The sequence below is a fragment of the Rhinoderma darwinii genome, chromosome 4 (assembly GCF_050947455.1).
Source record: "Rhinoderma darwinii isolate aRhiDar2 chromosome 4, aRhiDar2.hap1, whole genome shotgun sequence".
Classification (NCBI taxonomy): domain Eukaryota; kingdom Metazoa; phylum Chordata; class Amphibia; order Anura; family Rhinodermatidae; genus Rhinoderma; species Rhinoderma darwinii.
This window is the reverse complement of record NC_134690.1, coordinates 167,306,922-167,323,847: the sequence shown is the minus strand read 5'-3', so window position 1 is coordinate 167,323,847 and position 16,926 is coordinate 167,306,922. Positions and strand designations below refer to the sequence as shown.

Here is a 16,926-nt window from a genome sequence, read left to right as displayed (position 1 = left end):
GAAGCCGCCCAGTTCTGGAACAGCATTCTTTAGACAGATGAAACTAAGATCAACCTGTACCAGAATGATGGGAGAAGAAATTATGGAGAAGGCTTGGAACGGCTCATGATCCAAAGCACACCACATCCTCTGTAAAACATGGTGGAGGCAGTGTGATGGCATGGGCATGGATGGCTGCCAAAGGCACTGGATCACTAGTGTTTATTGATGATGCGACTGAGGACAGAAGCAGCCGGATGAATTCTGAAGTGTTCAGGAATTTACTTTCTGCTCAGATTCAACCAAATCCAGCAAGGTTGATTGGACGTCGCTTCACAGTACAGATGGACAATGACCCAAAACATACTGCGAAAGAAACCCAGGAGTTTTTACTTAAACAAGCAACAACTGAAGACAGCTGCAGTAAGGGCCTGGCAAAGCATCAAAATGGAGGAAACCCAGCATTTGGTGATGTCCATGGGTTCCAGACTTCAGGCAGTCATTGCCTGCAAAGGATTCTCTACAAAGTATTAAAAAAAACAAAATTTTATTTATGGTAATATTAATTTGTCCAATTACTTTTGACCCCCTGAAATGAGGAGGCTGTGTAGAAAAATGGTTGCAATTCCTAAACATTTCACAGGATATTTTTTTTCAACCCCTTGAATTTAACCTGAAAGTCTACCCTTCAATTGCATCTCAGTTGTTTCATTTCAAATCCAATGTGGTGGCATGCAGAGCCCAAATCATGTATCTAGAGACTTCTGTGTGCCTGACAATTTTCCAATTTTATGATTTAAAAAAAAAAATATATATACTCAATGTATTGTTAAATGTAATAGCCCTACACATACGTGGACCTAAATATCAATCATAATAGTTTAACTGGTTCCCGACCGCTGGCTGTATTTTTACGGCCAGCGGTCAGGGTCCTTAAAACCCGAGCCATAGACTTTTTACGGCACGGGTTTTAACTTGCTGCCCGCGCGATCGGGCAGCTGAATGTCGGGTCTCCGGCTGTCAGTGACTGCCGGGGACCCTGAGGAGAGGATAGAAGCAGCTTTCGCTGCTTCTGTCTTCTCCAATGTCTTTTTACACAGCGCTCAATGAACGCTGTGTATAGGAATAGAAACAGCAACAGCGGCGCTGTCTCTATTCCTCCCGGTGATCATGTGACTGGTCACATGATCGCCGGGTGCCGTTAGTGGCAGGCTGCTGCTGGGTCTTACTAGACCCAGCACAGCCCTATTAGTGACAATCGTCACTATGAGAGGTCTGATTTCCCCTGTACAGCTCCAGTTACAGTGGAAAAGCCTGGTGTAAAAGAAAGAAAGAAAAAATATAAAGTTCCCCAAAGGTCTTTTTTGACCTTTGAGGGACAGACCAAAGTAATAAAAAAAATAGTAAAGTCAAGTGCAAATTTTTTTTATAATAAATACACATAAAATACCCACCCCAAAAAAAAACGTTCCCCCCGCCAATCATTTTTGTAACGCTAGCGCTGACCCAATTACCCTAATATAGACATGTAATATATTAGAATTTACGGTAGACAATGACGATCACAAATAAAAGGTCTATTTTAGGGTAAAACTATGTTATTACCAAAAAAAAATAGCTGAAACGTAAAAAAGCTTATTTTTTTACTATTATTTTCAAACTTTATGAATAAAAATTCTAAAATAGCAAAAAAGGTGTGTATAAAAAGGATAAAAAAAGAAACCGGCATTGTCCACGGAAAAAACATCTCAAAAATCACGTAGTTAGCCCAACAAATAAAAAAATTATAGCCATTTAACTAACACGTGCTAAAAAGGGCTAAACGGTGTCTGGTCCTGAAGGCTCAAAATAGCCCAGTCCTGAACTGGTTAAATATTCCAACCTTTCCAAAGATCTTTTATTGAAATTTTCCAATCTTATAACAAAGGCAAACCCACAATGGGAGGGATACAAAGTGGGGAAGGATATTTCTGTTTTCTAATATAGTGGAGATGTGTTAGTTACTGACCTGTGCAAATGCAATGAAAAAGAGCTGATCATGAGTGTATTTCAGACGAGGTAGTGGGCGCTCTGGACCATTTTCCCTAACCCACTTCTGATATGCCTGTAAAAGAATAGGTCAGGAATGTACACAATGACATCACTCAACACAATTATAAAAACTCAGGTATGGAGTGCACATGTGGCAGACTGATCATACATTTACAAAACAATCTTGTCCACCTGTATCCTGGCCCCCAAATACATTACAGTATATGAGAGAAAAACAGTGCAAAAGTTCCACCCATACAAGTTTGCAAATCTTACAGTGCCTGTGGGAGGGTAGCCCTATATAGTTCTACACTGCCCATGGAAAGAGGGTATGTGGGCCGACCTGAGCTGGGGACAAATAACAGCTTCAGAGGCTACAGGTACCTCTACGGCACCATGCACATAACTGTGCTCACAATTACCAATTACGGGCACAGCCGGCCACGGACAGCCATCCGCATTTACGGGCCGTGCTCCCATTATAAAGTATGGGAGCACGGTCCGTAAAATAAAAAAATAGGACATACTCCTATTTTTTTCAGAAAGTTTCTACGGCACGGACTCCTTCCCGTAAGTACACAGGAAGGTGTCCGTCGACCATAAAAATGAATGGGTCCGTAGTTATGGGTGATTTTACGGTCGTGTGCATGGGGCCTTCATGTATGGCTTTGAGAGAGGATAGTTTTAAGAAGGTCAATAGTCAGGGGAAACTAACATTAGATTAAACAATGATTGTTATAGCAGATCAACTTATGGTAAGTCACATATATTGTAAACCATACTTACATAATATGCTAATTTAAGACCACCCATATCTGCAATATTTTCTCCCAAAGTTAGCCTTCCATTTACCTGGAAAAGATCAAACAGTCACATTTATTTCTAACAGTTCATCTGCTACGCTGCTTCTGTAACTGCCATTTACTTCTATGGGAGTTACGGAAACAGCGTAGCTCAGCGAGTCATGCTGTTTCCGTAATTTCCGACTATGTGTTCAGGAAGTGGCCCGGTAGGCCAAAACGACAAAGGTAGAACGGGGTTTATGGGGCCCCGTTCTAGAGATAGGTGCGGGTCCCAGAGGCGGCACCCGCATCAATCTGACATTTATGGCATATCCTGTGGCTATGACATAAATGGCCCTGATGGGCAAACCCCTTTAAAATGGTACTCCAGCCTCCAGCAATTTTTTACCTATCCACCGGATAAGTAAAAAAAAAAAAGCTAGATCATAGGGGTCTCAGCAGTCGGACTCCCACCATCTAGCATTATTTACCTATGCAGTGGATAGCTGATAAATGCTGGAGGCTGGAATACCCCTTTAACATGATATAACATACAAAGACCATAAGTTCCAGGTACAAGAAACAACACACATGTTGATGAACAGGAATAATCAGTTTCTGGTTGCAATGAACCTAATCTTGGAATTTAACATTACAGCCCTTATTACATAATATCAATATACTAGAATAGTTCTGCAGGCTGAAAATGATACGCTACAAAATGATGCATAAGATGATACGGAGTGGGTGCATTATATTCTACGGAGTCCTTATCTGGCCGTGTGATGATATACCGTACATTGCATTATAAGTAAGCCATGAATATACATGGAATCCGGCTTCCAGAGACGGCATTAATAACTGACTTTATTTAGCCTTTAATGGAAAAGATGCTGCTATGCTGGGAATATAATATTTGATGTAATAATGATACTTTAGGCATCATCCTCTTATCTCCAGCGTCTTTGTATTCATTTCTTTGTTTAAAGAAAGTTCTGATGCATAATTCTAAAATTTAACCATTTGTTTGCTGGTCTGCTATACACTGCTACAGCAAGTTTACTTTGTATTTTAGGCACTAACCATGTCCCATAGGTTAGTATATACATCGCTTTTGCTTGGAAAAAAAAAAGCACAGCATTAGGCAGATTGGGACACTTGCAGATGGTTACATTTTCATCAGAACCTTCTTCAAACAGGAATGAATATTCTTAGAGCGCATGCACACTGCTATATTACAGATTAATGTACAGATCCAAAATATTACACCCATAGACTGCTATTGGCCCATATTATAGCTCTTTGTGGCCCCTATTTTATATCGAAGCACACAGAGGTTTTCTATTACATATTCACAAGGTAAAACAATGTGACGTTCTATGGCATGCCGTATTACGCATGCATTCTCCCCTAGAAGCATCACTTGTAAGGGCTTGTCCACACGTAGCGGAATTGCTGCGTATTTTCCATCTGGAATTGCGGACGGAAAATACGCAGCAGAATACGGTAGCAGCAAAGTTGGTGAGATTTAACAAATCTCATCCACGCGCTGTGTAAAATTTCCGAGCAGAAATTGACGTGCGGAGCGTATTGCTGCGTTTTTCAGAGTAGATGTCTTCATCTCCTAACATTGTGAAAAATGCAGCAAAATCCGTACCATTTTCTGCAGTAAAAAACGCAAGAAATGGTGCGGTTTTCCCTCAGAGGAATTTCTGCTAGTTTCTATGGAATTGCTGCAGAAATTTTCCGTTACGTGTGGACAAGCCCTAGGAGAAAATATATTACATTACTGTTCCACAGTACAAGTGCTAACAGGTTAGTAATATAGAGCTATAGGGACTGTGCACACCTACAGGGCCTGTGATTTCAATAATCCGGCATCTGCAAAATCAATTGATCACATTTTTATATTCGGAATAATTATACATATTTCAGCTCCACAGAATTACAACGTCTTCCACTTATTTCTTGAGATTGACAAATCATTGGGTGATACTGTATCAAAGTAGACTTTTATTTGATTCGCTTTACTGTACATATAAAGTGTATCCTGTGAAGATTATAATGTAGTAGAGGAGTACACAGACACCAGCAGCCAATGGCTTCCATACCTATACACTGTGTCTGCAGTTTTGAGTTTCGAGCTATAGGGGGCAGCAAATACGCAAAATGTGATTGTTGAGAAGGACACTGCTGAACTTAGTGCCTTCATGTTTTCTGCACCAGAGTGAATTCACAGAATGTAACAAGTCTTAAAAAAACAAACAAACAAACAAACAAACAAACAAACAAAAAAGTATGTAAGATTATAAAAAAAAGTTCATATACTATGACTGCTATCTTGGTTCGCTTGAGAAGTAGTTGTTTACATTTTACAGTAAGCAATGGTTGAGTTATTCTTTTTTTTATAAAGCTTATTCATTTTATATTGAAAAGATATGTGATGTTCTAATTAACTTCCTTTCAGTTATTCATCTTTTACAACAACTCTGCTTGCTGTCAGTAGATGGAAGCATCATTGTTAACGTCCAGAAGTTGAAAACTGGTCCTGATCATATTCAACTGACAAATAAATGTGCATGACTTGTTTAGTATATCAGAGCCCTCCCTTGTAATGAGTCCTGGACCAGAACAGGTTTTCCCCCCTCTGTATGCAAACAATCAATGCTTCCATTCACAGTCAGCAAGCGGGCATCTTAAAGGTAAGATATTTAACTATTTTACATTGTTGAAGAACTTTTCATTATACCATAATTAAGCTGTATTTGCATAAAACAAGAAAACCCATTTAAAATAGCTCTAATAAGACTCGTAGTTGGTTGACACTAATTTTTTAAGGCAGATCAGACTGGAACCCTAAACTTATCAGCCATTATATGTTTTCTCACCCGCTGGTTGTATACCGTGAAGTTTTCATATAGATCTACAATGCATTCTGCTTTCTTTAGGAAATTGCTGTAAGATTCTTCAGTCCACCAGTGAATGAGATTCCCAAATGAATCATATTGACCCCCTACAATTAAAAAAAAAAGAGCAAAAAGGAAATAAAACATAATATAAAAAAAATATTTGTGGCAAAAGTACCAAATAAATGAAAAGGAAATGTGTTACATTATACAACATTCTCCATCTTTATGCTGACAAATGATCTAATAAACCGTACATTATAGAACCAAGCATTTATTAGTATTCCTGCTTAAATTTATATTTTAATACTTTATGTTATGGAACCAAGCCTTGATTAACAGTCAGGACTGAATTTCGAGCAGCCGTGTCAAGTCACTGACTAGGAATTCTATGATATATAGTACTGGTACAGTATATTGGGATTATAACCTAGACTTGAAGAGTAGAAGCTGTTGTACACGGCCATCACCGTAAATTACCCCTATTGAATGATTAAATACGTAAAATACAGGTTTTGGTCTTTTATATCTAAAGTCAAATTTCCTGCACTAACTGACAAAACACGGAGGTCTATAGGGCCAACATGAAACATCCTAGTTCCATTTGCTGATGATGTCATCATATGCAGCAAATATAGATCATTGATTGCTTAGGTAGAAAAATTATTATTCAATATGACCATATGATGGCCAATTCAGATATTTATTAGCTGGATCTGGCTCTATCCTATTACCCTACTATGCCTTAAAAATGCTATAGATATGAAAAGCTCATGCGCTCCAGTCCGATACAGATGATAATTGATCATATTTGTGCATTGAAGAAAATTATACATTTACCCCAGTCATCATAGCCATGGGTGAGCTCATGCCCGATAATAGTGCCGATGCCTCCATAGTTTAAAGATCTGTAGAAATATAAGTATGTTGTATAATGCACAGACGTTCAGTGCCCCTGTCATAAACATTCCTACAAAACAATAGATACCTAGACATGTCCACATCTTGATTTGCTCCGGACGGTATCTTATGATAGCCATACATGCAGAATCAGTTCTGAGCCCCACATTGACATAGTACAACTCATGAATGTTTGATATTTCAGTGAAGCTGGGGGAGATCATTTTTACATGTATGGTTATCAAAACTATAGGATCTGACCAATATTCGCTCCATTGGTTGGGACACTTATGGTTCATGCTTCAAAATGATCCTTGGTCATTAGTGGTAAACACAACATTTACAGCATTTAGTTTACTACCATACATGTCGGGCAAAATAAATGCACAATATTTCACATGATCAAGGGAAATATATTTTTGTGTATTCCCCCTCTCAATGAAAATTCTTTAGAAAAATAAATAAATCTAAATGCCTGTTGTATCATGGTCAAATCTTTACATCCATGAACTTAAAAGTTTTGTTTCCTTCAGCAGCAGTCCACCACCCGCTTCTTTAAGCCACGAATACATTCGATTGTTGGCAGATCCCATTGGAATCAGAGGGATCAGCCAGCAGAATCTAGTCATGTCTGTAACCGACTTTACACTCTGGAAATAAAATTTTTAAAACCCACTGAGATCTCCATGGGATTCTCTTTAGCAGGGGTCTCAAACTCGGCCGGGTAAATGGGCAGCACATAGAAAAAATGTGAAGTTGACGGGCCGCATTACTTTCAAATTTGATGCGATCCAAAATTATTGTTACTCAATTAGTTATTTGAACTACTATAACAATACTACATTACTATAATAATACTACATTACTATAAAAATACCACATTACTATAAGGGCACGTTCAGACGTGGCGGAATCGCTGTGGAATTCCGCTGTGGACAGTCCGCAGTGGAAATCCGCAGAAGACAGTTTGTCCATTGGTTTCCACACCTTTTTAGTTATCTTCGTGCAGACGTTGCAGAAAACTCTGCTGCGCACCATAGGCTGCGGTGCTGAATTTTGTGTCTGCAGCATACACTGTCTGTTGTGGACATGAAGCGTACGGGCATGCCCCCACGTGGCGGATTTCCTCCGCAGCTGTCCGCATCAATGCCGCACAGAATCTGCGTTGCAGATTCTGCGGCGGATCTGCCCAAAATGTGATGGAAATTGATGCGGACTAGCTGCTGCGGACTGCGGGAAAAGTGCTTCCCTTCTCTCTATCAGTGCAGGATAGAGAGAAGGGACAGCACTTTCCCTAGTGAAAGTAAACGAATTTCATACTTACCGGCCGTTGTCTTGGTGACGCGTCCCTCTTTCGGCATCCAGCCCTACCTCCCTGGATGACGCGGCAGTCCATGTGACCGCTGCAGCCTATGATTGGCTGCAGCCGTCACTTAGACTGAAACGTCATCCTGGGAAGCCGGACTGGAGACAGAAGCAGGGAGTTCTCGGTAAGTATGAACTTCTATTTTTTGACAGGTTGCTGTATATTGGGATCGGTAGTCACTGTCCAGGGTGCAGAAACAGTTACTGCCGATCGCTTAACTCTTCCAGCACCCTGGACAGTGACTATTTACTGACGTCTCCTAGCAACGCTCCCGTAATTCCGGGAGCCCCATTGACTTCCTCAGTCTGGCTGTAGACCTAGAAATACATAGGTCCAGGCAGAATGAAGAAATGTCATGTCCAAAAAGCAAGACGCATCCGCAGCACACATAACATGTACATGACAGCTGCGGACTTCATTGCGGAACTTAGAATCTCCATTGAAGTCAATGGAGAAATTCCGCCATGAGTCCGCAACCAGTCCGCCACTGGTCCGCAACAGACAGAGCATGCTGCGGACACCAAATTCCGCTCCGCAGCCTATGCTCCGCAGCGGATTTTTACTCAACGTCTAAACGAACACTTCTAAATTAAAGTGGAAGTCAATGGAGAAACGGCTCCGCTGCGGACTAACGCTGTCCTACTTGTTGCGGAATTTCTCCATTGACTTAAATGCAGTTTCAAAATTACGCAATGAAATCCGCAGATGTAATGTGTGTTGCGTTGCGGTTTGCTTTCAGGAACAGGATATTTCATCATTCTGGCGTGACCTATGTGTGTCGAGGTCTTTAGCCAGACTGGGATGGAATGTTTGAAAGAGAGCAGGGTGTGATCTGCACCTGAATTCGCAACGACAAATCCGCAGCATTTTACTTAAAGAGGCTCTGTCACCAGATTTTGCAACCCCTATCTGCTATTGCAGCAGATAGGCGCTGCAATGTAGATTACAGTAACGTTTTTATTTTTAAAAAACGAGCATTTTTGGCCAAGTTATGGCCATTTTTGTATTTATGCAAATGAGGCTTGAAAAAGTACAACTGGGCGTGTTGAAAAGTAAAAGTACAACTGGGCGTGTATTATGTGCGTACATCGGGGCGTTTTTACTACTTTTACTTGCTGGGCGTTCTGATGAGAAGTATCATCCACTTCTCTTCAGAACGCCCAGCTTCTGGCAGTGCAGATCTGTGACGTCACTCACAGGTCCTGCATCGTGTCGGCACCAGAGGCTACAGTTGATTCTGCAGCAGCATCAGCGTTTGCAGGTAAGTAGCTACATCGATTTACCTGCAAACGCCGATGCTGCTGCAGAATCATCTGTAGCCTCTGGTGCCGATGTGTCCTCGCTCGTCTGACACGATGCAGGACCTGGGGAAGTGACGTCACAGCGTGATCTCTCGAGAACACGGCTGTGTCTGCACTGCCAGAAGCTGGGCGTTCTGAAGAGAAGTGGATGATACTTCTCGTCAGAACGCCCAGCTAGTAAAAGTAGTAAAAACGCCCCGATGTACGCACATAATACACGCCCAGTTGTACTTTTACTTTTCAACACGCCCAGTTGTACTTTTGCAAGCCTCATTTGCATAAATACAAAAATGGTCATAACTTGGCCAAAAATGCTCGTTTTTTAAAAATAAAAACGTTACTGTAATCTACATTGCAGTGCCTATCTGCTGCAATAGCAGATAGGGGTTGCAAAATCTGGTGACAGAGCCTCTTTAACATTTTAGCCAAATCCGCAACGGAATCTGCAACGCGGATTATGTGCGGCATTGATGCGGACAGTGTCTGCAGAATTCCGCCACTTCTGAACATGCCCTAATACTACTACATTACTATAATACTACTACATTACTATAATAATACTACATTACTATAACAATACTACATTACTATAATACTACTACATTACTATAATAATAACAATACTACATTACTATAATACTAATACATTACTATAACAATACTACATTACTATAATAATACATTACTATAATACTACTACATTACTATAATAATACTACATTACTATAACAATACTAAATTAGTATAATACTACTACATAACTATAATAATACTACATTACTATAATAATAATACATTACTATAACAATACTACATTACTATAATAATAATACATTACTATAATTTACTATAATACTACTACATTACTATAATAATACTACGTTACTATAACAATACTACATTACTATAATAATACTACATTACTATAATAATAATAATAATAATAATAATAATACTACATTACTATAACAATACTACATTACTATAATAATAATAATAATAATACTATATTACTATAATAATAATAATAATAATAATAATACTACATTACTATAATAATAATAATAATAATAATACATTACTATAATAATACTACATGACTATAACAATAATACATTACTATAATAATAATACTACATTACTATAATAATACTACATTACTATAATAATAATAATAATAATTCTACATTACTATAATACTACATGACTATAGCAATACTACATTACTATAATAATAATAATAATAATAATAATACTAAATTACTATAATAATACTATAATACTACATTACTATAACACTACTACATTATTATTATAATGCTACATTGCTATAATAATACTGCATTACTATAATAATACTGCATTACTATAATAATACTGCATTACTATAACAATATTACATTACTATAATAACAAACTACATTACTATAATACTACATTACTATAACAATACTACATTACTATAATAATACTACATTACTATAATACTACTACATTGCTATCATAATACTACATTACTATAATAATACTACATTACTATAATACAACATTACTATAACAATACTACATTATTATAATAATACTACATTACTATAATACTACTACATTGCTATCATAATACTGCATTACTATAATAATACTGCATTACTATAACAATACTACATTACTATAATACTACATTACCATAACAATACTACATTACTATAACAATACTACATTACTTTAACAGTATTACCTTACTATAACAATACTACATTACTATATAATACTACATTACTATAGCAATACTACTTTACTATAATAATAATAATAATTCTACATTACTATAAAATACTACATTATTATAATACTACTACATTACTATAACACTACTACATTACAATAATAATACTACATTACTAAAACAATACTATATTACTAGAATAATAATACTACATTACTAGAATAATACTACATTACTAGAATAATATTACATTACCATAACAATACTACATTACTATAATAATATTACATTACTATAACAATACTACTTTACTATAATAATAATTATACATTCTTATAATAATACTACATTACTATAATACTACTACATTACTAGAATAAGAATACTACATTACTAGAATATTACTACATTACTTTAATAATACATTACTATAACAATACTACATTACTATAATAAAACATTACTATAACAATACTACATTACTATAATGATACTACATTACTTTAACAGTATTACATTACTATAACAATACTACATTACTATAATAATACTACTTTATTATAATAATACTCCTACATTACTATAATAATACTACATTACTATAATACTACATTGCTATAACAATACTACATTACTATACTAATACTTCATTACTTTAACAGTATTACATTACTATAACAATACTACATTACTATAATAATACTACATTACTATAATAATAGCGCTAGGTTTAAACTTACTGGAAATTTGTGAGTTTATGCCTCGTTTTACGTCTGAAAATAAGGCTACAATACGTCGGCAAACATCTGCCCATTCATTTGAATGGGTTTGCCGAAGTACTGTGCCGACGACCTGTAATTTACGCGTCGTCGTTTGACAGCTGTCAAAAGACGACGCGTAAAATTAAAGCCTCGTCAAAAGAAGTGCAGGACACTTCTTGGGACGTTTTTGGAGCCGTTTTCTCATAGACTCTATTGAAAACAGCTCCAAAAACGTCTGAAAAAATGGCGCAAAAACGCCACGAAAACGGCGCGAAAAACGCCGCGAAAAATGTGAGTTGCTCAAAAAACTTCTGAAAATCAGGTGCTGTTTTCCCTTGAAAACAGCTCCGTATTTTCAGATGTTTTTGGCTCAGCGTCTGAACATACCCTCAGTGTATGTTCACACGAGGGCGTCCGTAACGGCTGAAATTACGGGGATGTTTCCGCCTGAAAACATCCCCGTAATTTCAGCCGTAACGGCATGTGCAGGGGCTTGAACGCCGTGTCCATTACGGACGTAATTGGCGCTGCTATTCATTGGAGTCAATGGACAGGTCACTTCTTTGACGCGGGCGTCTATTTACGCGCCGTCATTTGAATTAGGTACGTAATTAGTGCGTGTGAACATACCCTAAGTGTTGCTAAATGCAGTCTGGCTGCTCAGGTGGTAGCATTTGGCAGACACAAGAATATCAATATTGAGCAGACCCTATTTCGATACTGCCACTGTGCCCTCTGTAGAACTGCCACAGTGCCCTCTGTAGATACTGCCACAGTGACCTCTGCAGATAATGCCACAGTGACCTCTGCAGATAATGCCGCAGTGCCCTCTGAAGATAGTACCCCAATGCCTTATGTAGATACTGCCACAGTGCCCTCTGTAGATACTGCCACAGTGCCCTCTGTCAATACTGATACAGTGCCCTCTGTAGATACTGCCACAGTGCCCACTGTAGATACTGCCACAGTGCCCTCTGTAGATACTGCCACAGTGCCCTCTGTAGATACTGCCACACAACCCTTTTGGAGAAGTTGCCACACAGTCCCTTTATAGATGTTGCCACACAACCCCTTTGTAGATATTGCCACACACCCCTTTGTAGATAATGACCCACCCACACACACACACACACACACACACACACACACACACCCCCTATAGACAGTACCACATCCGCCCTATGGTTGTGAAATCCCCAGCCAGAGCATTGCCGACGCACTGGCCTGGGATTCCTCTGCTGTAGAAAGCGCCCCACACACCACCATGTTGACATCGCTACACCCCCCTGCATGTAGATAGCTTCGTTGGGGCTGCCTGCTCAACCGGAATCTCCGTCCAGAGCATTGCCGATGCTCTGGCCAGGAAGGGGCTACATCTAGGAGTGGAATCTCTGGCATTGCTCTGGCAGGGGATTGCGGTCTAGGAGGAAGCCCAATGGAGCTACCTACATTGAGGGTGTGTGTAGCGCTGTCAACAGGGTGGGGTGTGTGGGGCACTATCTACGGCAGAGAAATTCCAGGCCAGTACGTTGGCAGCGCTCTGGCTGGGGATTCCGGTCCTGGAGTGATCCCAATGGAGTTATCTACAGGGAGGAGGGGCTGTAGCGTTGTCAAACGTGCGGTGTATGGGGCGCTAGCTACAGGGGGGTTGCACTACAGGGGACTGTCAGGCCACTGCTCACCTACCACCAATGCGTCAGGAGCGTGGGAAAAGGACTGACGTCATGCAAGAACGCCGGAGCGCTCGTCCTTTCATCTGCTCTCTCCCCGTGGACAGCAGATGACAGCTTCAGGGGCCACATGCGGCCTACAGGCCGCGTGTTTGAGACCCCTGCTCTAGACAATGACTTTTCAATGAGCAGATTCCTCTGCGACTAGCTGCTTGCTGAGTGCAAGAGTCACGCTTTCCGAGGCTCTATGCTCTGGCTAATAAAGGAGGGTCTTGATAAGGGAATCCCTCTATTACCCCCATAATAAGGCATATCTAAAGCGTTTTTCGAAAGAGGACAATCCTTTTAAAGAAATACAGATGTAGCTGTCTTTATCTTGACTTTTAACGCATTAAATACACAGTGGCAAGATCCTTTATCTTGACTTTTTCAATGACTTTTCAATGGCTTTTGTTATGTGATATCACGCTGCAGCAAGGTATCAGAGTCAAGATAAAGATGGCTACACCCGTATGATTGTAGGGGTTGTTGTTTAGCTAGATAAGAGTGTATAAGCGAAAAAGATAGATAAAACTGTGGAGGTATTTCTGATAATGCAACACACACATATACAATACTGAACATCTAATTGATTTCCTAATTTCTTTAAAACGTACTGGGGAAAATCTGGATCATAGAGTGTAGGTTGCAGGATACCAGCAGGAAACACTGTGGATGAAAAAGATGGAATATTTTACACCCATAATGTTATAGGTAGTTTATAATTGAACACATAGACACACACACATAAACTGTATTGTAAAGTACATCTGTTCTTATGGAACTTCTAGTAAAGACAGCAGATGGTGCCCTGTTCTACTCACCCATTTGGTTCTTGTTTGGGAGATAGTAGGCATTAAGGGCCTGTGGAGGGAGCAGCCACCTATTAAGAATAATAGGTTTACATTAATAAACCTTCTTCATATAGTTGTACTCATTATAAGAAAAAAAATATTCCTATAAATTAGTTAGGCCCCATGCACACGACAGCAAAAACCTCCGGCAAAAACGGAGCCATTCACTTTCATTGAACACTGACACCTTTCCGTAGCACTACGGAAGGGTGTCAGTGCCGTGGAAATGTTCCGGGAATTATGGAACATGTCCGTTCTTTCGCATTTTGCGGGCTGTGCTCCCATACTTTGTATGGGAGCACGGCCCGAAAATGCGGCTGTCAGTCAGCGGCCGGCCGTGCCCGGACCGCAGAAAGAACGGGCATGTCCTATTACGGCCCGGTTCTGCGGTCCGGGCTCATTGAAAACAATGGCGGCGGCCATGTGCATGTCCCGCGATTTGCGGGCGGCCTGCGGCTGACAGTCCGCTGACAGTCCGCAGCCGGCCGACCCGAAAATCACGGCCGTGCACACGGCTACGGTCGTGTGCATGAGGCCTTAGTTTAGTAAATTAGTTACTTAGTTTATTCACTGTATTGTTTTGCTAGAACTTTGCTAAAATCATGATAAAGCTGTGAGAAATTTCCCAAAAATTGCCATGTGAACACGGTCTAGGTAGAAGTTGCCTTCATGTTGTGATGAACGCAGTGTAGTCATCTTTGTGCCTTTGTTTCTACTATACTTGCACTCATGTTTAATACATGTAGGGATATTTTCTATGTGGATATACTTTTTAATAATTAATTGCATTATTTACTAACTAGCGAATTCATAAATAAGAAAACATACATTTTATCGAAACGCATTGTTCTTTTTCGCCGAAGATAAAACATGTCGATCGGCGCTCGTTTACCTCCATTTACATTGAGCAATCATTGTACTGTATGGGGACGAATGAGATTGTTCGTCCCCATACATTTCTATCATTGTTGGCAGCACATCCTCTGTTTACACGTGGAGATGTGCTACCGACAACAATCATTTTTTAGTGCCGCATAAAAGATGCGATCAGCCGACGAAAGAGATTGCTTGTTTGTCAGCTGATCGCAGGGACCTTTTACATGGGTCAATGATCGGGAACTAGTATTTTGTCCCACCTATTATTGGCCCCTGTAAAAGAGACTTGAGTCAGTAAAACGGCGGTTATGGTTTAACTGGTTTCAGCCTACCTTGCTGTAGCAGAAATCTGTCTGCAAATTACCCTTTTTTTTTTGTAATAGAAATTTGTTGGATTCATGAGATAAAAATCCAGCACTGGCAGACTGGAATAGGTCTGTCAAGAAGGAACACTAAATTGGTTAGCTGACATCATTTTCACGTACAGAAGAGGTAAAGTTAGATACTAAAGAGAATGTACAAGAAAAAGAATAATAAACTCAGACTAGAAGATTTACAAGTAACTCTTTTAACTCGTGAAAATGTTTGACCTTTAATGTTCTATAAAAAATGTGTGCCACCTAAGATCTGGATTTCGTTTGTCTGGGCTTTGTCTAAGGATTTCTAATAAAACTTATTTTTGCAAGTTTCTTGTACTCTTGATGAAAAACACATTTGTGTCTGTACTTTGTTATATAATAAAATGTTCTACATGTTCAATAGTAAAACGTGCCAAAAAGACACCTCAATGTTCTTCCATTCTCAGGGTATGTTCACACGGCCAAATTTCAGACGTATACGAGGCGTATTATGCCTCGTTTTACGTCTGAAAATATGGCTACAATACGTCGGCAAACATCTGCCCATTCATTTGAATGGGTTTGCCGACGTAGTGTGCAGACGACCTGTTATTTACGAGTCGTCGTTTGACAGCTGTCAAACGACGACCCGTAAATTTACTGCCTCGGCAAAGAAGTGCAGGGCACTTCTTTGCCACGTAATTTGAGCCGTTCTTCATTGAAATCAATGAAGCACGGCTCAAGGTTTACGAGCGTCTCAGACGCCTCGTAAATTACGAGGAGGAGCTTTTACGTGTGAAACGAGGCAGCTGTTAACAGTCTGTCTTTTCACACGTAACTGCCTCTCAGCGTGTGAACATACCCTAAGGGTATGTTCACACGTAGTCAACCAAAACGTCTGAAAATCCAGAGCTGTTTTCAAGGGAAAACAGACCCTGCTTTTCAGACGTTTTTTACCAACTCGCATTTTTACCAACTCATTTTTTTACCAACTCGTTTTTGGAGCTGTTTTCATTGGAGTCTATGAGAAAACAGCTCCAAAAACGTCTGAAAGAAGTGTCCTGCACTTCTTTTGACGAGGCTGTATTTTTACGAGTCGTCGTTTGACAGCTGTCAAACGACGACGCGTAAATAACAGGTCGTCTGCACAGTACGTCGGCAAACCCATTCAAATGAATGGCCAGATGTTTGCCGATGTATTGCAGCCCTATTTTCAGACGTAAAACGAGGCATAATACGCCTCGTATACGTCTGAAATTTGGCCGTGTGAACATACCCTGATGCTTCAACTATAGACAAAGCCAAATGGAGCAATAATTTACAAGAGAGGTTGTTCCAGTATGATCACCTCTTAGGGTATGTTCACACGTAGTCAACCAAAACGTCTGAAAATCCAGAGC

At 39.6% G+C, this 16,926-nt stretch overlaps 1 protein-coding gene across 1 annotated transcript in view; it reads right to left on the bottom strand.

The window, feature by feature from the left end:
- ECEL1 (endothelin converting enzyme like 1) overlaps positions 1–16,926 on the bottom strand; it is a 104,274-nt gene that overhangs the window by 5,234 nt on the left and 82,114 nt on the right. Inside the window, exons 11-16 of the mRNA XM_075864110.1 lie at positions 14,283–14,341; positions 14,076–14,127; positions 6,539–6,606; positions 5,681–5,805; positions 2,797–2,862; positions 1,988–2,083 (exon numbers count right to left, since the gene is read on the bottom strand). Coding sequence (XP_075720225.1) covers positions 1,988–2,083; positions 2,797–2,862; positions 5,681–5,805; positions 6,539–6,606; positions 14,076–14,127; positions 14,283–14,341 — 466 coding nt within the window. The remainder of the gene's footprint in view (positions 1–1,987; positions 2,084–2,796; positions 2,863–5,680; positions 5,806–6,538; positions 6,607–14,075; positions 14,128–14,282; positions 14,342–16,926) is intronic.